This window comes from Oncorhynchus nerka, linkage group LG6, assembly GCF_034236695.1.
Source record: "Oncorhynchus nerka isolate Pitt River linkage group LG6, Oner_Uvic_2.0, whole genome shotgun sequence".
Classification (NCBI taxonomy): domain Eukaryota; kingdom Metazoa; phylum Chordata; class Actinopteri; order Salmoniformes; family Salmonidae; genus Oncorhynchus; species Oncorhynchus nerka.
This window is the reverse complement of record NC_088401.1, coordinates 69,460,213-69,482,935: the sequence shown is the minus strand read 5'-3', so window position 1 is coordinate 69,482,935 and position 22,723 is coordinate 69,460,213. Positions and strand designations below refer to the sequence as shown.

Sequence of the window (22,723 nt, the reverse complement as noted above, 5' to 3'; positions counted from 1 at the left end):
TACAAATTGGTGCGTTCACCTTATGACATCTATTTGCCCATGTGTCCTCAAATGAATCTCTACTTTTCCTCTGCATTTCCAAACAACCAACGTGAGACGGGAGAAAATGAAAACGTGTTATTGTTGTTTTTGGATGAGTCTGGGCCATACCTGTTTAGTGAATCGGTGTCCCGTCTCGACTGAATATGTGCCCTTTCCGTGCCATTACACCACTGCCTTGGATTTTCACTGAAGATTCTGAAGATTCATTAAGGCTTTATGTTGCTGAAAAATAGTACTTTTTGTATTATGAAAATTAATTTTCCATTCTTACAGATATTTATGAGGGTTCTGATGGTACCCATAATTGAAGAACATGTGCAAGATATTGGCAATAATATTTTCTTAGATTTCATAACTGCTCGCTATCATGTAGCCCAACAATTTCATTTGAAATCAATCAAACAATTTACGTAGCATCTGTACTGGAGTCTATTTTGTTTCACTATACAGTAACAACAATATCAAAGTTACTTCCGCATAACACATATTTATGTTCAATAACCTATACATTGCATGCTTTGTGTGTGCATACCTGTGCCTTTTTTTTGGTCCAGTTTAGGGTCTTTCACGCATATACCTTCACAATACTCTTATAACTTGGCACCCTCACTTACCACGTTGATGGGCCAATATTGACATGACAGTCACTGCCACCGGATTCAAACCGCTCCAGGTGCAAATTCCTCTGTATTACCTGCTGGTCGGCCCCGGTGACCACATAACATCTCCTATAACAGACTGAATTAAACTGACGCCATCTTGAAAACGGTGAAATTTGAAATGAATACATGTATAACTATTTTTAATGAACCATTAACCTAAATTTAACATAAATGAAAATCAACATATTACTTTGAAGATATAGGCTATCTAGGCCGAATACAATATGCTTTTGCGAAGTAACAGCTACATGCATTTTCTCACGTTCATTCCTAAACTAAAATGAAAAGGATATTCTATATATTATATTCCATACTCCTCTGCAAACGACGAATGTGCTCCCAACATGGAGACAGCGACAGCATTAATTGGTGTAACATTTTAGTCACTTAGTAGATGCTCATCAAGAGTCATTTACAGTAGCCAAGTACGTCCATACTTGTTTCTTATTGGTCACCCGTGGGAATCGAACCTACAACCCTGGCGTTGCTAGCACCATGCTCCAGCAACTGAGGCACATGGGATTAGTAAAATTATAATTTAAACCACGTCTGAATGGATCACTATGATTGAGTAGCCGCAATCCCATATTAACACAATTCAGGTCTACTGAAAATAAAATCCATTAGGGCCTCGGGCTACCTGGGAATTTGAATATTTTTTTGGACCATCATGATGAATAGGCTAGGCTAGGAGATGTGGAACGTTTTTGAAGGTGTATAGCTACATACTTTAGTTCATACAGTTATTTTATGCTACATCATGTGGTGGGAGAAAATGATTATTTATGGAATGGTCAATACTTTTAAATTCTACATTTCTTTATCTGGAAAGAATGCCTCTCAGTCTTTGACCTTGATTACCATAGCAACAAGGACGCGTAGTCTATGGTCACTGTTGAGCGTTCAGGTCCTTGGACTGGTCCATTGTAAAGCAGTTTTATTCAATGAAAATGTTAACCTTCTTTATTTGCTATTATTGGATGATATATTTTTTAAAGTAAAAGTTGTAACATCAAATGTGTCCTTAATGTACAAGTATTTCAGTTGGCCGATAAAGGGTTTGTAAATAACAGGCTTACAAAACATAAATGGAACATGCCTGGCATGAGTGGTAGGTGAAACATGGCGTCTGCTGCTGGGTCTATTTTAGCTAACTGAATAGCAAGCTAGCTATATTCAAAGGCTTTGACGATATTACTGTGAATAGCAGTAGCTACATATTCAGTACAATAATATCTTCATTGCAATATATTTCAATATGTCGGACTCAGAAGAGGAGAGTCAAGATAAGCAACTTAAAATTGTAGTCATCGGAGACGGCGCATCGGGGAAGGTGAGGGATTTTTAGATTAGTTAATAGTTAGCTAGCAGCTAGATTTATTATTTTGAGTTACGTTAGCTGGCTAGCTAGCAACATAGCTATGTCACGGGGGCAATTGGGCAAATTACTATGAAGTGGATAACTTTAGCTCAGAAGTATCTTACAGAATTGTCCTGCGTAGCTGCGTGTGCTAGACCAACGTTTTGCCTATGCTTGTTAGCTGCTAGCTAACGTTAGCTCTTCAGACAGATAGAACCGTGAACCAAACCACCGAGGTTTGTCAAACAGGCAGTGTTTTTTGTTTTAGCATAGCTAACTATAGCCAATGCTGATAATTTAGTTGGTTAGTTACCGTCTTAGTTTTCACAACAGGGGCCAGAGTGATGTTAATAGCATTAGTTCGCGTTCATGTGGAGCTAACTAACGACATGGAACAAAGTCTAGTCATTGTCTATGATGAGAGCTAGCTACTGTCCTCTGAATTATCTTCCCAACAGTCAGTGTCAACAGAAAGGACAATTACGCCTGTGGTGCATAACATGTTTCCCGGCCACACAACCTGGTCTCATAGACCAGACGCAACATAGTAAATGTAAATCCGGGACTCTTGTTGCTTTTGGTATGGTTACATTGGACACTTGACATTTTTAACTATGCTTTTTTTCAGATAAAAACTAGTTAATTGCACGCTGCCTTATTTTAGGGTATTTTTCACCTTGCCAGCTTTTATTAGTTCTATTGAGTACCGTGGCACCAAATCAAATTTTATTTGTCACATACACATGGTTAGCAGATGTTAATGCGAGTGTAGCGAAATGCTTGTGCTTCTAGTTCCGACAATGCAGTAATAACCAACAAGTAATCTAACTAACAATTCCTAAACTACTGTCTTATACACAGTGTAAGGGGATAAAGAATATGTACATAAGGATATATGAATGAGTGATGGTACAGAGCAGCATAGGCAAGATACAGTAGATGGTATCGAGTACAGTATATACATATGAGATGAGTATGTAAACAAAGTGGCATAGTTAAAGTGGCTAGTGATACATGTATTACATAAGGATGCAGTCGATGATATAGAGTACAGTATATACATATGCATATGAGATGAATAATGTAGGGTAAGTAACATTATATAAGGTAGCATTGTTTAAAGTGGCTAGTGATATATTTACATCATTTCCCATCAATTCCCATTATTAAAGTGTCTGGAGTTGAGTCAGTGTCAGTGTGTTGGCAGCAGCCACTCAATGTTAGTGGTGGCTGTTTAACAGTCTGATGGCCTTGAGATAGAAGCTGTTTTTCAGTCTCTCGGTCCCAGCTTTGATGCACCTGTACTGACCTCGCCTTCTGGATGATAGCGGGGTGAACAGGCAGTGGCTCGGGTGGTTGATGTCCTTGATGATCTTTATGGCCTTCCTGTAACATCGGGTGGTGTAGGTCTGCTAAATGACTTAAATGTAAATGTAAAATGTGTCCTGGAGGGCAGGTAGTTTGCCCCCGGTGATGCGTTGTGCAGACCTCACTACCCTCTGGAGAGCCTTACGGTTGAGGGCGGAGCAGTTGCCGTACCAGGCGGTGATACAGCCCGCCAGGATGCTCTCGATTGTGCATCTGTAGAAGTTTGTGAGTGCTTTTGGTGACAAGCCGAATTTCTTCAGCCTCCTGAGGTTGAAGAGGCGCTGCTGCGCTTTCTTCACGATGCTGTCTGTGTGAGTGGACCAATTCAGTTTGTCTGTGATGTGTATGCCGAGGAACTTAAAACTTGCTACCCTCTCCACTACTGTTCTATCGATGTGGATAGGGGGGTGTTCCCTCTGCTGTTTCCTGAAGTCCACAATCATCTCCTTAGTTTTGTTGACGTTGAGTGTGAGGTTATTTTCCTGACACCACACTCCGAGGGCCCTCACCTCCTCCCTGTAGGCGGTCTCGTCGTTGTTGGTAATCAAGCTTACCACTGTTGTGTCTTCCGCAAACTTGATGATTGAGTTGGAGGCGTGCGTGGCCACGCAGTCGTGGGTGAACAGGGAGTACAGGAGAGGGCTCAGAACGCACCTTTGTGGGGCCCCAGTGTTGAGGATCAGCGGGGAGGAGATGTTGTTGCCTACCCTCACCACCTGGGAGCGGCCCGTCAGGAAGTCCAGTACCCAGTTGCACAGGGCGGGGTCGAGAACCAGGGTCTCGAGCTTGATGACGAGCTTGGAGGGTACTATGGTGTTGAATGCCGAGCTGTAGTCGATGAACAGCATTCTCACATAGGTATTCCTCTTGTCCAGATGGGTTAGGGCAGTGTGCAGTGTGGTTGAGATTGCATCGTCTGTGGACCTATTTGGGCGGTAAGCAAATTGGAGTGGGTCTAGGGTGTCAGGTAGGGTGGAGGTGATATGGTCCTTGACTAGTCTCTCAAAGCACTTCATGATGACGGAAGTGAGTGCTACGGGGCGGTAGTCGTTTAGCTCAGTTACCTTAGCTTTCTTGGGAACAGGAACAATGGTGGCCCTCTTGAAGCATGTGGGAACAGCAGACTGGTATAGGGATTGATTGAATATGTCCGTAAACATACCGGCCAGCTGGTCTGCGCATGCTCTGAGGGCGCGGCTGGGGATGCCGTCTGGGCCTGCAGCCTTGCGAGGGTTAACACGTTTAAATGACTTATTCACCTCGGCTGCAGTGAAGGAGAGACCGCATGTTTTCGTTGCAGGCCGTGTCAGTGGCACTGTATTGTCCTCAAAGCGGGCAAAAAAGTTATTTAGTCTGCCTGGGAGCAAGACATCCTGGTCCGTGACTGGGCTGGATTTCTTCCTGTAGTCCGTGATTGACTGTAGACCCTGCCACATGCCTCTTGTGTCTGAGCCATTGAATTGAGATTCTACTTTGTCTCTGTACTGACGCTTAGCTTGTTTGATAGCCTTGCGGAAGGAATAGCTGCACTGTTTGTATTCGGTCATGTTACCAGACACCTTGCCCTGATTAAAAGCAGTGGTTCGCGCTTTCAGTTTCACGCGAATGCTGCCATCAATCCACGGTTTCTGGTTAGGGAATGTTTTAATCGTTGCTATGGGAACGACATCTTCAACGCACGTTCTAATGAACTCGCACACCGAATCAGCGTATTCGTCAATGTTGTTGTCTGACGCAATACGAAACATATCCCAGTCCACGTGATGGAAGCAGTCTTGGAGTGTGGAGTCAGCTTGGTCGGACCAGCGTTGGACAGACCTCAGCGTGGGAGCCTCTTGTTTTAGTTTCTGTCTGTAGGCAGGGATCAACAAAATGGAGTCGTGGTCAGCTTTTCCGAAAGGGGGGCGGGGCAGGGCCTTATATGCGTCACGGAAGTTAGAGTAACAATGATCCAAGGTTTTTCCACCCCTGGTTGCGCAATCGATATGCTGATAAAATTTAGGGAGTCTTGTTTTCAGATTAGCCTTGTTAAAATCCCCAGCTACAATGAATGCAGCCTCCGGATAAATGGTTTCCAGTTTGCAAAGAGTTAAATAAAGTTCGCTCAGAGCCATCGATGTGTCTGCTTGGGGGGGATATATACGGCTGTGATTATAATCGAAGAGAATTCTCTTGGTAGATAATGCGGTCTACATTTGATTGTGAGGAATTCTAAATCAGGTGAACAGAAGGATTTGAGTTCCTGTATGTTTCTTTCATCACACCATGTCTCGTTAGCCATAAGGCATACGCCCCCGCCCCTCTTCTTACCAGAAAGGTGTTTGTTTCTGTCGGCGGGATGCGTGGAGAAACCCGTTGGCTGCACCGCTTCGGATAGTGTCTCTCCAGTGAGCCATGTTTCCGTGAAGCACAGAACGTTACAGTCTCTGATGTCCCTCTGGAATGCTACCCTTGCTCGGATTTCATCAACCTTGTTGTCAAGAGACTGGACATTGGCAAGAAGAATGCTAGGGAGTGGTGCACGGTGTGCCCGTCTCCGGAGTCTGACCAGAAGACCGCCTCGTTTCCCTCTTTTTCGGAGTCGTTTTTTTGGGTCGTTGCATGCGATCCATTCCGTTGTCCTGTTTGTAAGGCAGAACACAGGATCCGCGATGCGAAAAACATATTCTTGGTCGTACTGATGGTGAGTTGACGCTGATCTTATATTCAGTAGTTCTTCTCGACTGTATGTAATGAAACCTAAGATGACCTGGGGTACTAATGTAAGAAATAACATGTAAAAAAACAAAAAACTGCATAGTTTCCTAGGAACGCGAAGCGAGGCGGCCATCTCTGTCGGCGCCGGAAGACTAACTCGCCTTCCAAACGTTCTATTCCCAGCCTATTGTTCTACGCCACAATGCTTGCTTTGCTATTGTTGGCAATGAGAGCTGCCCACGCTGCTGGTAGTTAAAATGTAAACAACAACAAAAAATTACTCACAGAACTCTGAGGTCGTCCCATTGTTTCCCATTGGGAAATATAGGTATGTCTGTGTTGCCAAATATCTCGCAATGTGTATATTTCGATTTTTGCAAATTGGACACCACTTTAATCATGAGAATCTCCTCTTTCTAATTATGCAAGGCTGGGCAGCGTACTCGGTTGTCATCAAACGCCAGCCCCGAAATACCTTTTGCCCTTGGAACGCTGAGCTCCCCTCATTTGTTTTCCTATGGAGAAGCATGCTGGTATATTTTGCCAAATATCTCGCAATGCGTATATTTAGATTTTTTTTCAAGTGGGACACCATTTGAATCAGCATATTCTCCTCTTTCTAATTACATAAGGTTGGGCAACGTACTCTGCTGTCATCGATCGCAAGACCAGAAATAGTAAAAAGTAGAATCCCCCCCCCACTTCCTCGTTATTTAGACATAAGCACACTTGGCACCATCGAGATGTGGATGTTTACTTTCTACACAAGTTATTTTTCAGTTTCGTCCTAAGAACAGATTGTAGTGGTAAAATAAAAAATATACATTTTTTTGTGCTATTTATGCGAAATTGAATTCTAAGTGTTACTCCAAACGTTTGTTTCTATTCATTTGCTATGGGCTCGCGCTAGTGTTCTAGCTTAGCCAACATTCTGTTGCCATTTTTCAGCCTAATAAGACAGAAGGTTACTTAAGGCTAAACGTGTTGGGTGGGCGTAGGTGTATAACGCAAATGTCTAGTAACCCAAACATTGCCTGTTCAAATCTCATCAGACAATTTTAGCTAATTAGTAACTCTTCAACTACTTTGCAACTACTTAGCATGTTAGCCAACCTTAACCATTATCCCCCCTAACCATCCCCCTAACATTAACCCTTTAACCTAAGTCCTAACCTTAACCCCTAGCTTATCTAACGTTAGCCATCTAGCTAATGTTAGCCACAACAATTTTGAATTCATAACATATACAATATACATGGATTCCAAGATGGCATAGCAGTGCAGACGTCTTTTGTCCTCGTCTTGTCGTGTCCGTGTATGTGTATGTATATATATATATATATTTTACTACTTTTTTCACATACTTTTTATTTTCCATCAACTCATCTTCAAAACACTCTCCTGCAACCCGCCTCACATATTTATGTTTATAAAAAAGTATTATTTACCTCAAATCTGTAATCCTCCAAGAAGCTAGCCAGAAACTAGCCAGAAGCTAGCCCAGAAGCTAATCCAGAAGCTAATCAGAAGCTAATCCAGAAGCTAATCAGAAGCTAGTTCAGAAGCTAGTTAGCTTCTTTACTGGCAAATCGTTAGTATTCAGCTACCCACGGTTTGTGGTCATCAGCTATCCTTTAGCTCGAAAGTCTATCGCCAGTTTTGTACGGCTCGGAACGGAACATACCGGACCAATTTTTCTCTCAATGTCCTTGGATTTCAACTGCTCTCTGGACATTCATACCTGGATCTCACAGCTAGCTAGCTGCTATCCGTGTGACTATCGTCTTTCGTCGATTCCGGAGCAAACATAAATTATTCCGGAGCTAGCCAGCTCCGTCAATCACTCCTGAGTTCCATCAATCACTCCTGGGCTGCAGTCACCTATCCGGACCCGTTTTACTGCCTATGCGGAGCCCCACCGGGCCTTCACAACTGGACTGCCGACGTTATCTACCCGAAGGAGTTATCCGGTTGGCTCCTCCGTCGCGACGTTACCTGAACGCCCATCTGCGGCCTGCTAACCGTTAGCTGTCTTACCGGCTGCTATCTGAATAGACAATCGGACAATTTATTTATTTTTTATTATTATTATGTTTTCTTCTTGGGCCTCTATAACTATATCTATTGTTTTTGTTGTTGTTGTGTGATTTGGATTAATCCCCTCTACCACACGGAACCCCACTAATCTACTGACTGAACGCAAGAGGTGGCTAATAACAGACCTCCATCCTATGCTAGCTTGCTACCGATGGCCTGGCTAGCTGTCTAAATCGCCGTGACCCCCAACCAACCTCTCCACTCACTGGACCCTTTTGATCACTCGACTAAGCATGCCTCTCCTTAATGTCAATATGTCTTGTCCATTGCTGTTCTGGTTAGTGTTTATTGGCTTATTTCACTGTAGAGCCTCTAGTCCTGCTCACTATACCTTATCCAAACTATTAGTTCCACCACCCACACATGCAATGACATCTCCTGGTTTCAATGATGTTTCTAGAGACAATATCTCTCTCTTCATCACTCAATACCTAGGTTTACCTCCACTGTATTCACATCCTACCATACCTTTGTCTGTACATTATACCTTGATGCTATTTTATCTCCCCCAGAAACCTCCTTTTACTCTCTGTTCTAGACGACCAATTCTTATTGCTTTTAGCCGCACCCTTATTCTACTCCTCCTATGTTCCTCTGGCGATGTAGAGGTGAATCCAGGCCCTGCAGTGCCTAGCTCCACTCCTATTCCCCAGGCGCTCTCTTTTGACGACTTCTGTAACCGTAATAGCCTTGGTTTCATGCATGTTAACATTAGAAGCCTCCTCCCTAAGTTTGTTCTATTCACTGCTCTGCCAACCCGGATGTTCTAGCTGTGTCTGAATCCTGGCTTAGGAAGACCACCAAAAATTCAGAAATTTTAATTCCAAACTACAACATTTTCAGACAAGATAGAACTGCCAAAGGGGGCGGTGTTGCAATCTACTGCAAAGATAGGACAGAACTCTGCAGGCTACTATCCAGGTCTGTACCCAAACAATTTGAACTTATACTTTTAAAAATCCACCTCTCTAAAAACAAGTCTCTCACCGTTGCCGCCTGCTATAGACCACCTTCTGCCCCCAGCTGTGCTCTGGACACCATATGTGAACTGATTGCCCCCCATCTATCTTCAGAGCTCGTGCTGCTAGGTGACCTAAACTGGAACATACTTAACACCCCAGCCATCCTACAATCTAAACTTGATGCCCTCAATCTCACACAAATTATCAATGAACCTACCAGGTACCTCCCCAAAGCCTTAAACACGGGCACCCTCATAGATATCATCCTAACCAACTTCCCCTCTAAATACACCTCTGCTGTCTTCAACCAAGATCGAACAGCCCCCGTGATATGCAGCTGTTCAGGGAAGCTAGAAACCATTATACACAGGCAGTTAGAAAAGCCAAGGCTAGCTTTTTCAAGCAGAAATTTGCTTCCTGCAACACTAACTCAAAAAAGTTCTGGGATACTGTAAAGTCCATGGAGAATAAGAACACCTCCTCCCAGCTGCCCACTGCACTGAATATAGGAAACACTGTCACCACTGATAAATCCACCATAATTGAGAATTTCAATAAGCATTTTTCCACGGCTGGCCATGCTTTCCACCTGGCTACTCCTACCCAGGTCAACATCACTGCACCCCCAACAGCAACTCGCCCAAACCTTCCCCATTTCTCCTTCTCCCAAATCCGTTCAGCTGATGTTCTGAAAGAGCTGCAAAATCTGGACCTCTACAAATCAGCCGGGCTAGACAATCTGGACCCTTTCTTTCTAAAATTATCTGCCGAATTTGTTGCCACCCCTATTACTAGCCTGTTCAACCTCTCTTTCGTCTCGTCTGAGATTCCCAAAGATTGGAAAGCAGCTGCGGTCATCCCCCTCTTCAAAGGGGGGGACACTCTTGACCCAAACTGCTACAGACCTATATCTATCCTACCATGCCTTTCTAAGGTCTTCGAAAGCCAAGTCAACAAACAGATTACCGACCATTTCGAATCTCACCATACCTTCTCTGCTATGCAATCTGGTTTCAGAGTTGGTCATGGGTGCACCTCGGCCACGCTCAAGGTCCTAAACGATATCTTAACCGCCATCGATAAGAAACATTACTGTGCAGCCGTATTCATTGATCTGGCCAAGGCTTTCGACTCTGTCAATCACCACATCCTCATCGGCAGACTCGACAGCCTTGGTTTCTCAAATGATTGCCTCGCCTGGTTCACCAACTACTTCTCTGATAGAGTTCAGTGTGTCAAATCGGAGGGTCTGCTGTCCGGACCTCTGGCAGTCTCTATGGGGGTCCCACAGGGTTCAATTATTGGACCGACTCTCTTCTCTGTATACATCAATGAGGTCGCTCTTGCTGCTGGTGAGTCTCTGATCCACCTCTACGCAGACGACACCATTCTGTATACTTCTGGCCCTTCTTTGGACACTGTGTTAACAACCCTCCAGGCAAGCTTCAATGCCATACAACTCTCCTTCCGTGGCCTCCAATTGCTCTTAAATACAAGTAAAACTAAATGCATGCTCTTCAACCGATCGCTACCTGCACCTACCCGCCTGTCCAACATCACTACTTTGGACGGCTCTGACTTAGAATACTTGGACAACTACAAATACTTAGGTGTCTGGTTAGACTGTAAACTCTCCTTCCAGACCCATATCAAACATCTCCAATCCAAAGTTAAATCTAGAATTGGCTTCCTATTTCGCAACAAAGCATCCTTCACTCATGCTGCCAAACATACCCTTGTAAAACTGACCATCCTACCAATCCTCGACTTTGGCGATGTCATTTACAAAATAGCCTCCAATACCCTACTCAACAAATTGGATGCAGTCTATCACAGTGCAATCCGTTTTGTCACCAAAGCCCCATATACTACCCACCATTGCGACCTGTACGCTCTCGTTGGCTGGCCCTCGCTTCATACTCGTCGCCAAACCCACTGGCTCCATGTCATCTACAAGACCCTGCTAGGTAAAGTCCCCCCTTATCTCAGCTCGCTGGTCACCATAGCATTTCCCACCTGTAGCACACGCTCCAGCAGGTATATCTCTCTAGTCACCCCCAAAACCAATTCTTTCTTTGGCCGCCTCTCCTTCCAGTTCTCTGCTGCCAATGACTGGAACGAACTACAAAAATCTCTGAAACTGGAAACACTTATCTCCCTCACTAGCTTTAAGCACCAACTGTCAGAGCAGCTCACAGATTACTGCACCTGTACATAGCCCACCTATAATTTAGCCCAAACAACTACCTCTTTCCCAACTGTATTTAATTTATTTATTTATTTTGCTCCTTTGCACCCCATTATTTTTATTTCTACTTTGCACATTCTTCAATTGCAAAACTACCATTCCCGTGTTTTACTTGCTATATTGTATTTACTTTGCCACCATGGCCTTTTTTGCCTTTACCTCCCTTCTCACCTCATTTGCTCACATTGTATATAGACTTGTTTATACTGTATTATTGACTGTATGTTTGTTTTACTCCATGTGTAACTCTGTGTCGTTGTATCTGTCGAACTGCTTTGCTTTATCTTGGCCAGGTCGCAATTGTAAATGAGAACTTGTTCTCAACTTGCCTACCTGGTTAAATAAAGGTGAAATAAATAAATAAATATTTATTAGCAAATTTGTAACATATATTATACAAATTGTAATTCAAAACATAATATATGAAATGGATGATGGGCATCCACAGTTTAAAAATACCATACGAAACCTATCATATTATACTCAATGGAGTGTCTCAGATTTACTAATCCGAAATGCTCTGAGACCAGGTTGGGCCACAGTGACCCGGTCCATGGTTGAAGAACATCAGGAAAGAGACAGAAGTAGCACCCTAGTCACATTTAGGGCGGATGAGTTCAGGATATTATTTTTTTATGTCATTGTGGAATTATGTTTTTCGATTTAAAAAAACAACAACAAATTGATTATAAATGAAATGCTGAAATGTCTTAAGTCAATAAGCCTAAATCGCACTGTTTGCAATAGTGTTTAACATAATTTTTGAATGACTACCTCATCTTTGTATCTCACACATACAATTATCTGTAAGGTACCACATTGGTTGATAGACTTTCCAATTGTTGACAAAACAAAATACGCTAGCCAGGTTGGGATCTTTTATTGTCGGTCAATTTAATTATGCGAGAAATGGTGGTGGAAACCCCATTATGCGCAAATATTGATATAATAACCATCGTACATGGCGCACATGGACATTAAAGTAAAACTGACAACCTTTTAGGGCATGAACTCTTATTGAAATGTTCATTAATACCCCCAGGAAAAATATGACACTTACAAATATTTTATGACCAGTGAGCACTTAGATATGGTCATTTTCACGTTTTCATAAATTCTTAGAATGTTTGGGAATGAACTTTTTAACGAAGGTATTTGTGGAAACTCTATAGCAATTGAGAGTGGGAAAGTGGCCATGCGTTTGGACAATTAATAGACACTGCAGTAAATAAAACCTAATTAAAAACATCTTTCTTGTCCGAGACCGGAGTCTACACAGACCGTTGTGCCATAGCCAATCAGAGCTACAGTAGGTTTTTATGCAAATAAGCCATTTGCCACACAGGCCTGCCATCATTCACTTTGAACTGAACTGTGTGTTTACAGGCAGTTGCAACAGCACGACTTTATATCATTAGAACGCATTCGCCATAAGCCACAAAATACACCTGAATGGATTTCTGCAAATATGTAACACGGGAGACCTCTTACATTTTGGAACTTTACAGACCTGTTGATCAAACAACCTTAAATGGTAGGCTCTCTCTCCCTCAGTTATTGAACAAGATCAACAACTAATGCTAGCCAGAGCAAGATTAACTAAAATCTAACAAAGAACATTTCGGTAAACACATTCAAACTTCTTCAGCTAGTTGCCCATCAAATTGCACTGTTAAACAATGGGGAATGTAGCCTACTCGTCCATCTGCAGTTTGCCTACCAATGCATTCATATTTGTCCTAACCAAGCACCCAAGCTAACTGGCTAAATTTGGCTAGCTTGCTAGCTAGCTACTTCCGGCCCCAATGAGAGCACTCCTCACTCTTACAATTTTACTCGCCGTAACAGAACTGGTTAGGGTGTTTACAGGTTATCTAAAGTGTTCGCTACTATTACTTTTTTTTGCCTACATTTACTAACACCGGTCATATCTGGTGTGTGTTGCGCATTCGTAAAAATCATCAGTTTTTCAGCGTTATGGCACCCAGTCGAGAGTGCTCTGAAATCGTGAATTTGCAAACACAAGAGATATGCTAACTGGATAACAGTAGTTCAAGTTCTTGCAAGCTAAATAAGTATAACACCTGCATCTTTATCTGTGTATAGCCACCTAAAAACGATATGAGGGGAAAAAGTCAGTCACCCACTCCTCCTAACATTACATGAAATCCTCATAGCAGGTAGCTAAGTAGCTAACGTTAGGCTCCGTGTTTTTAGCTTACTATATAAATAGATATGCTAGCCTATTTACCAAGTTGTAACTGATGGGATCATTGCCCTTGCTAGTTGGATTGTATTGACATTCCCAGCCGTAGTTACAGTAGTCCGCTTTTGTCCAAAATATTGAGTCATTGGAACTGAAACAGTACATCCCAAATGGAAGCGGCAAACAATGTACCAGTCCAGCTGTGATTTACAAACTGATAGCAATAGTTTTTGGACTACCAAGAAATATATTGGTGAATTATATTAATCATGTTGTGAACTGCATCCATCTATTCTGCCAACAATGCCTTCGTGTATGTCATGGAATGTTGAGTCATCAAGGCAAAGGTTGGCTACTTTGAAGAATCTAAATATATTTTGATTTGTTTAACTTTTTTTGGTTTTATTTCATAGTTTTGATATCTTCACTATTATTCTACAATGCAGAAATGAGTAAAAATAAAGAAAAACCCTTCAATGAGTAGGTGTGTCCAAACTTTTGACTGGTACTGTAAAGTATACACTTTTTGCATTTGTCTTCTCTAACCATTTTGACATCTATCCAACATATTAGCCCATCGCATGATACATTGTTATTATGCAGATTTTAGAATATTCGTATGAAAACCTAGCTACCGTCAAATAATTTGTTCACTGCAAATTCACCGCAAGAATCCCAAACAGATATAGTATTTGGCAAAAACAGGATCATTTCAAACCTTGATTACATTGGGATATGATCACGTACAGTGCATTTGTAAAGTATTCAGATCCCTTGACTTTTTCAACATTTTTGTTGCATTAGAGCATTATTCTAAAATGGATTAAATCGTTTTTTTCTCCTCATCAATCTACACACAATACGTCATAATGACAAAGCAAAAACTGTTTTACATTTTTTTTTGTGCAAATTTATTACAAATACAAAAAACGGAAATATCACATTTACATTTGAAGTCGGAAGTTTAAATACGCTTAGGTAGGAGTAATTAGAACTAATTTTTCAACCACTCCATAAATGTCTTTTTAACAAACTAAAGTTTTGGCTAGTCAGTTAGGACATCTACATTGTGCATGACACAAGTAATTTTTCAAAAAATTGTTTACAGACAGATTATTTCACTTATTCACTGTATCACAATTCCAGTTGGTCAGAAGTTTACATACACTAAGTTGACTGTGCCTTTAAACAGCTTGGACAATTCCAGAAAATGATGTCATGGCTTTAGAAGCTTCTGATAGGCTAATTTACATCATTTGAGGCAATTGGAGGTGTACCTCTGGATGTATTTCAAGGCCTACCTTCAAACTCAGTGCCTCTTTGCTTGACATCATAGGAAAATCAAAAGAAATCAGCCAAGACTTCAGGGGAAACAAATGTAGACCTCCACAAGTCTGGTTCATCCTTGGGAGAAATTTCCAAACGCCTGAAGGTACCACTTTCATCTGTACAAACAATAGTACGCAAGTATAAACACAACGGGACCATGCAGCCGTCATACCACTCAGGAAGGAGACGCGTTCTGTCTCCTAGAGATGAACGTACTTTGTTGCGAAAAGTGCAAATCAATCCCAGAACAACAGCAAAGGACCTTGTGAAGATGCTGGAGGAAACGGGTACGAAAGTATCTATATCCACAGAAAAACGAGTCCTATATCGACATAACCTGAAAGGCCGCTTAGCAAGGAAGAAGCTACTGCGCCAAAACCGCCATAAAAAAGCCAGACTACGGTTTGCAACCCACATGGGGACAAAAATCACACTTTTTGGAGAAATGTCCTCTGGTCTGATGAAACAAAAATAGAACTGTTTGACCATCATTATGTTTGGAGGAAAAAGGGGGAGGCTTGCAAGCCGAAGAACACCATCCCAACCGTGAAGCACGGGGGTGGCTGCATCATGTTGCGCGGCTGCTTTGCTGCAGGAGGGACTGGTGCACTTCACAAAATAGATGGCATCCTGAGGAAGGAAAATTGTGGATATATTGAAGCAACATCTCAAGACATCAGTCAGGAAGTTAAAGCTTGGTCGCAAATGGGTCTTCCAAATGGACACTGACCCCAAGCATACTTCTAAAGTTGTGGCGAAATGGCTCAAAGACAACAAAGTCAAGGTATTGGAGTGGCCATCACAAAGCCCTGACCTCAGTCCTATAGAAAATGTGTGGGCAGAACTGAAAAAGCGTGTGCGAGCAAGGAGGCCTACAAACCTGACTCAGTTACACCAGTTACACTGACTCAGTTAGCTCTGTCAGGAGGAATGGGCCAAAATTCAGGTGAACCTTTGCCCCAGTCTGAGGTCCTGACCACTCTGGAGCAGGTTGTCATCAAGGATCTCTCTTTACTTTGCTCCGTTCATCTTTCCCTCGTTCCTGACTAGTCTCCCAGTCCCTGCCGCTGAATAAAATCCCCACAGCATAATGCTGCCACCACCACGCTTTACCGTTGGGATGATCCCAGGTTTCCTCCTGACGTGACACTTAGCATTCAGGCCAAAGATTTCAATCTTGGTTTCATCAGACCAGAGAATCTTGTTTCTCATGGTCGGAGTGTCTTTGGGTGCCTTTAGACAAACTCCAAGCTGGCTGTCATGTGCCTTTTACTGAGGAGTGGCTTCCGTCTGGCCACTCTACCATAAAGGGCTGATTGGTCGAGTGCTGTAGAGATGGTTGACCTTCTTGAAGGTTCTCCCATCTCCACAGAGGAACTCTGTCAGTGACCATCAGGATCTTGGTCACCTCCCTGACCAAGACCCTTCTCCCCTGATTGCTCAGTTTGGCTGTGCGGCCAGCTCTAGGAAGAGTCTTGGTGGTTCCAAACTTCTTCCATTTAAGATTTATGGAGGCCATTGTGTCCTTGGGGACCTTCAATGCTGCAGAAATGTTTTGGTACCCTTCCCCAGATCTGTACCTCGACACAATCCTGTCTGGGAGCTCTACGGACAATTCCTTTGACCTTATGGCTTGGTTTTTGTTCTGCCATGCACTCTCAACTGTGGGACCTTTGTATAGACAGGTGGGTTCCTTTCCAAATCATGTCCAATCAATTGAATTTACCACAGGCGGACTCCAATCAATTTCGAGTCTCATAGCAAAGGGTCTGAAGACTTAAATAAGTTATTTCTGTTATTTTTCATTAATTTGCCACAATTTATAAAAACCTGTTTTCACTTTGTCAGTATGGGGTATTGTGTGTAGATTGAGGAATGAAAAAAACATTTTTTTTTAATAACATAGCAAAATGTGGAAAAAGCGATGTTTTTTTTAATGCTTTCCCGAATGCACTATATGTCTCTCTATTTAAGTGTGGGAATACGTGGGAACAGATTTCCTAAATTTATAATCACTGAGCTGATTTCCTGGTGACTTCATTCTTATGTCCAATAATGAAAAAAGCTATGAAAAAAAACTGTTCGTAATGGTTTGTACACTATATGCTCCAGTCTTCATTTGTTCCAAGGGAGATTGCCAAGATGATCAAAGTACTATTACTGTGTGACAGATCTATAAGCTGTTTCAACAATAGCATAGTGGATTTATATCTGGCATGAATCCAGTCTAGTAAACCTATTAATCGTACCTGACCCTTAATCCAGTTTGCGTGTGTTGTTGGAGGGATTTATTTGTCAATTTTGGACCATGGTACTCTGGTTGTCTGATTTGACTATGTTAGCCAGTGATTACAGGTAAGCCGCAGTTGCTGCATTGCCTAGTACGTGGTAGCATAGCAGCCTAGATACAGTGCATTCGGAAAGTATTCAGACCTCTTCACTTTTTCCACATTTTGTTACACACATCTTTAAGACTCATATGCTGTTATTCTTGTTAAAATCCCTCTACATGCGTTTAGTTTTCTTAATGAGAAGCTTTCAGTTCACGCCTATGCTCTTCTATTATGTTTAGAGTAGAACCAACTGTGGTAGAAGTTTAGTGGGAAGAGGCTGGAGAGTTCTGCAGGGATTAAATGTTCAGGTGGTGTCTGGGTCATTGTTAGGTTATTTGCTTTCTGTCATCACAGAGGCCAGTAATAAAACCAGTCACCATTCTGGACACACACAAAAAAAGTAGAAACTTGTGTTAACCTCACCAAAAACGATTTCAGTCTTTTGTTCATTCTCTTCCTGGTAGATATAGGCTAAGCCTATATTTTCCAGAAAAGCCTACATGCAAAATGTTCAGTTTTATTATGGACAAATATTTTGTATGAGACTTTTTTGCCTGCATGATCATAATGCAGGTAAATGTTCCAACATTTTATTTTATCTTTATTTAACTAGGCAAGTCAGTTAAGAACACATTCTTATTTTCAATGACGGCCTAGGAACAGTGGGTTAACGACAGATTTTTACCTTGTCAGCTCAGGGATTCGATCTTGCAACCTTTCGGTTACAAGTCCAACGCTCTAACCACAAGGCTACCTGCCCCCCCCCCCCCCCCAAAAAAATGATATTTTGTACAGCACAGACAGCTGGCAGCAAGGCAAAGAGGTTGTCATGATAATGCTGCAATGTTTCTTCTTCAGTGCATCTCTGAATCCTCAAATTATTGTGTGAATGTGTTGCAGTGATTTGAAGGGTTTTTCGGCCTCACTAGTCTCTTGAAAGTCATTTCTCCCCCTCTGGGAGAAAGAAAACAAATGGAGCAGTTACCCTATGTAGGCTCAACTAGAAAAATGAATGTTCCCAGTCTGAGAAGTCCTTCAGGCGGACAGAGAACACACACAGCTTAGTTTTCAGTAGAAACGCTACATTAATAACCCCCCCTCACACTGCTGCCAGGTGTCAGTTCATCACTGTCTCCATGACTTACCTGTTTGTCTGTTTTGGGCAGAAAACAGGACCCATACCCCCATTTTGAATAGGCACCAGTGACTGACATCTTGAATGCTGTTTCCCCCCTTATTAATGTCAATTTGCTCAGCAAATTGCAATCGGATCAGTTTTTCTTGGACGGCAATCTTGAGGGGTATTTTCACATGCGGTTGTCCATTCAGAAAAATGTAGGGGAGATGTGTGAAGGCTTGTCCACCACCTGAGGTAGGAGCTGTCAAAAATATGGATACTCAGTTTCATCAGGCGTCACGTGACATTACAGAAGCTTAAGGACTTTTAACTCGACATATTTGTGTTGTTGAAATAGCATTGCATACATGTAGAGTAGGAATTGATAAACTATCCTAAATCTAAGATATTTAGGCTACTTGTCAGCATATGGTAGAAATGGAAGGATCCTTTGTTGACAGGAAAGCACCCTAACTAAGCTCACATTAAATATTATTATTAATATCTCTCTCTCGCTCCTACCTCTCTCTCTCTCGCCTACCTCTCTCTCTCTCTCTCGCCTACCTCTCTCTCTCTCTCTCGCCTACCTCTCTCTCTCTCTCTCTACCTCTCTCTCTCCTCTCTCTCTCTCGCCTACCTCTCTCTCTCTCTCTCTCTCTCTCTCGCCTCTCTCTCTCTCTCTCGCCTACCTCTCTCTCTCTCGCCTACCTCTCTCTCTCTCTCCTCTCCTCTCTCTCTCTCTCTCTCCTACCTCTCTCTCTCTCTCGCCTACCTCTCTCTCTCTCTCTCTCTCTCTCGCCTACCTCTCTCTCTCGCCTACCTCTCTCTCTACCTCTCTCTCTCTCTCTCGCCCCCTCTCTCTCTCTCTCTCGCCTACCTCTCCTCTCTCCCACCTCTCTCTCTCCTCCTCTCTCTCGCCTACCTCTCTCTCTCTCTCTCGCCTATCTCTCTCTCTCTCTCTCGCCTCTCTCTCTCTCTCTCTCTCGCCTACCTCTCTCTCTCTCTCCGCCTCCTCTCTCTCTCCTACCTCTCTCTCTCTCTACCTCTCTCGCTACCTCTCTCTCTCTCTCTCGCCCTCCTCTCTCTCTCTCGCCTACCTCTCTCTCTCTCTCGCCTACCTCTCTCTCTCTCTCGCCTACCTCTCTCTCTCTCTCGCCTACCTCTCTCTCTCTCTCTCTCGCCTACCTCTCTCTCTCTCTCGCCTACCTCTCTCTCTCTCTCTCTCTCCTACCTCTCTCTCTCTCTCGCCTACCTCTCTCTCTCTCGCCTACCTCTCTCTCTCTCTCTCGCCTACCTCTCTCTCTCTCTCTCGCCTACCTCTCTCTCTCTCGCCTACCTCTCTCTCTCTCTCTCGCCTCTCTCTCTCTCTCTCGCCTACCTCTCTCTCTCTCTCTCGCCTACCTCTCTCTCTCTCTCGCCTACCTCTCTCTCGCCTACCTCTCTCTCTCCTCTCTCTCTCTCTCGCCTACCTCTCTCTCGCCTACCTCTCTCTCTCTCGCCTCCTACTCTCTCTCTCTCGCCTACCTCTCTCTCTCTCTCGCCTCTCTCTCTCTCTCGCCTACCTCTCTCTCTCTCTCGCCTACCTCTCTCTCTCTCTCTCGCCTCTCTCTCTCTCTCTCGCCTACTCTCTCTCTCTCTCGCCTACCTCTCTCTCTCTCTCTCTCGCCTCTCTCTCTCTCTCTCTCTCTCTCTCGCCTACCTCTCTCTCTCTCTCGCCTACCTCTCTCTCGCCTCTCTCTCTCTCTCTCTCGCCTACCTCTCTCTCTCTCTCGCCTACCTCTCTCTCTCTCTCTACCTCTCTCTCTCTCTCTCTCAACCTCTCTCTCGCCTCTCTCTCGCCTCTCTCTCTCTCGCCTACTCTCTCTCTCTCTCTCGCCTACCTCCTCTCTCTCTCTCTCGCCTACCTCTCTCTCTCTCTCGCCCACCTCTCTCGCCTACCTCTCTCTCTCTCTCGCCGCCCACCTCTCTCTCGCCTACCTCTCTCTCTCTCTCTCTCTCTCCTCTCCCTCTCTCTCTCTCGCCTACCTCTCTCTCTCGCCTACCTCTCTCTCTCTCTCTCGCCTACCTCTCTCCTCTCTCTCTCTCTCGCCTACCTCTCTCTCTCTCTCTCTCGCCTACCTCTCTCTCTCTCGCCTACCTCTCTCTCTCTCTCTCTCTCGCCTACCTCTCTCTCTCGCCTCTCTCTCTCTCGCCTACCTCTCTCTCTCGCCTACCTCTCTCTCTCTCTCTCTCGCTACCTCTCTCTCTCTCGCCTACCCTCTCTCTCTCGCCATCTCTCTCTCTCTCTCTCGCCTACCTCTCTCTCTCTCTCTCCTACCTCTCTCTCGCCTCTCTCTCTCTCTCTACCTCTCTCTCTCTCTCTCTCTCGCCTATCTCTCTCTCTCTCTCTCGCCTACCTCTCTCTCTCTCTCGCCTACCTCTCTCTCTCTCTCTCGCCCACCTCTCTCTCTCTCTCGCCTACCTCTCTCTCTCGCTCTCTCTCGCCTCTCTCTCTCTCGCTGCCTCTCTCTCTCTCTCGCCTACCTCTCTCTCTCTCGCCTACCTCTCTCTCTCTCTCGCCTCCCTCTCTCTCTCTCGCCTACCTCTCTCTCTCCCACCTCTCTCTCTCTACTTCTCTCTCTCCTCTCTCTCTCGCCCACCTCTCTCGCCCACCTGTCTCTCGCCTACCTCTCTCTCTCGCCTCTCTCTCTCTCTCTCGCCTACCTCTCTCTCGCCTACCCTCTCTCTCTCTCGCCTACCTCTCTCTCTCTCTCGCCTACCTCTCTCTCTCTCGCCTACCTCTCTCTCTCGCCCACCTCTCTCTCTCGCCTATATCTCTCTGGGGCTCTGTAGGGTGTGTTTGTGAACAGAGCCCCAGGACCAGCTTGCTTAGGGGACTCTTCTCCAGGTTCATCTCTCTGTAGGTGATGGCTTTGTTATGGAAGGTTTGTGAATCGCTTCCTTTTAGGTGGTTGTAGAATTTAATGGCTCTTTTCTGGATTTTGATAATTAGTGGGTATCGGCCTAATTCTGCTCTGCATGCATTATTTGGTGTTTTACGTTGTACACGGAGGATATTTTTGCAGAATTCTGCGTGCAGAGTCTCAATTTGGTGTTTGTCCCATTTTGTGAAGTCTTGGTTGGTGAGCGGACCCCAGACCTCACAACCATAAAGGGCAATGGGCTCTATGACTGATTTAAGTATTTTTAGCCAAATCCTAATTGGTATGTTGAAATTTATGTTTCTTTTGATGGCATAGAATGCCCTTCTTGCCTTGTCTCTCAGATCGTTCACAGTTTTGTGGAAGTTACCTGTGGCACTGATGTTTAGGCCAAGGTATGTATAGTTTTTTGTGTGCTCTAGGGCAACAGTGTCTAGATGGAATTTGTATTTGTGGTCCTGGTGACTGGACCTTTTTTGGAACACCATTATTTTGGTCTTACTGAGATTTACTGTCAGGGCCCAGGTCTGACAGAATCTGTGCATAAGATCTAGGTGCTGCTGTAGGCCCTCCTTGGTTGGTGACAGAAGCACCAGATCATCAGCAAACAGCAGACATTTGACTTCGGATTCTAGCAGGGGAGGCCGGGTGCTGCAGACTTTTCTAGTGCCCGCGCCAATTCGTTGATATATATGTTGAAGAGGGTGGGGCTTAAGCTGCATCCCTGTCTAACCCCACGACCCTGTGTGAAGAAATGTGTGTGTTTTTGCCAATTTTAACCGCACACTTGTTGTTTGTGTACATGGATTTTATAATGTCGTATGTTTTACCCCCAACACCACTTTCCATCAGTTTGTATAGCAGACCCTCATGCCAGATTGAGTCGAAGGCTTTTTTGAAATCAACAAAGCATGAGAAGACTTTGCCTTTGTTTTGGTTTGTTTGGTTGTCAATTAGGGTGTGCAGGGTGAATACATGGTCTGTTGTACGGTAATTTGGTAAAAAGCCAATTTGACATTTGCTCAGTACATTGTTTTCATTGAGGAAATGTACGAGTCTGCTGTTAATAATAATGCAGAGGATTTTCCCAAGGTTACTGTTGACACATATTCCACGGTAGTTATTGGGGTCAAATTTGTCTCCACTTTTGTGGATTGGGGTGATCAGTCCTTGGTTCCAAATATTGGGGAAGATGCCAGAGCTAAGTATGATGTTAAAGAGTTTTAGTATAGCCAATTGGAATTTGTTGTCTGTATATTTGATCATTTCATTGAGGATACCATCGACACCACAGGCCTTTTTGGGTTGAAGGGTTTTATTTTGTCCTGTAACTCATTCAATGTAATTGGAGAATCCAGTGGGTTCTGGTAGTCTTTAATAG

General features: G+C 43.7%; 1 protein-coding gene across 2 annotated transcripts in view; it reads left to right on the top strand.

The window, feature by feature from the left end:
- Positions 1–1,809: 1,809 nt before the first annotated feature.
- The window catches only part of LOC115130893 (ras-related protein Rab-28-like), a 79,523-nt gene continuing 58,609 nt past the window's right edge, over positions 1,810–22,723 (top strand). For both annotated transcript variants that reach the window (XM_029662461.2, XM_029662462.2), the window contains exon 1: positions 1,810–2,037. In XM_029662461.2, coding sequence (XP_029518321.1) covers positions 1,963–2,037 — 75 coding nt within the window. In that variant the 5' untranslated portion in view covers positions 1,810–1,962. The remainder of the gene's footprint in view (positions 2,038–22,723) is intronic.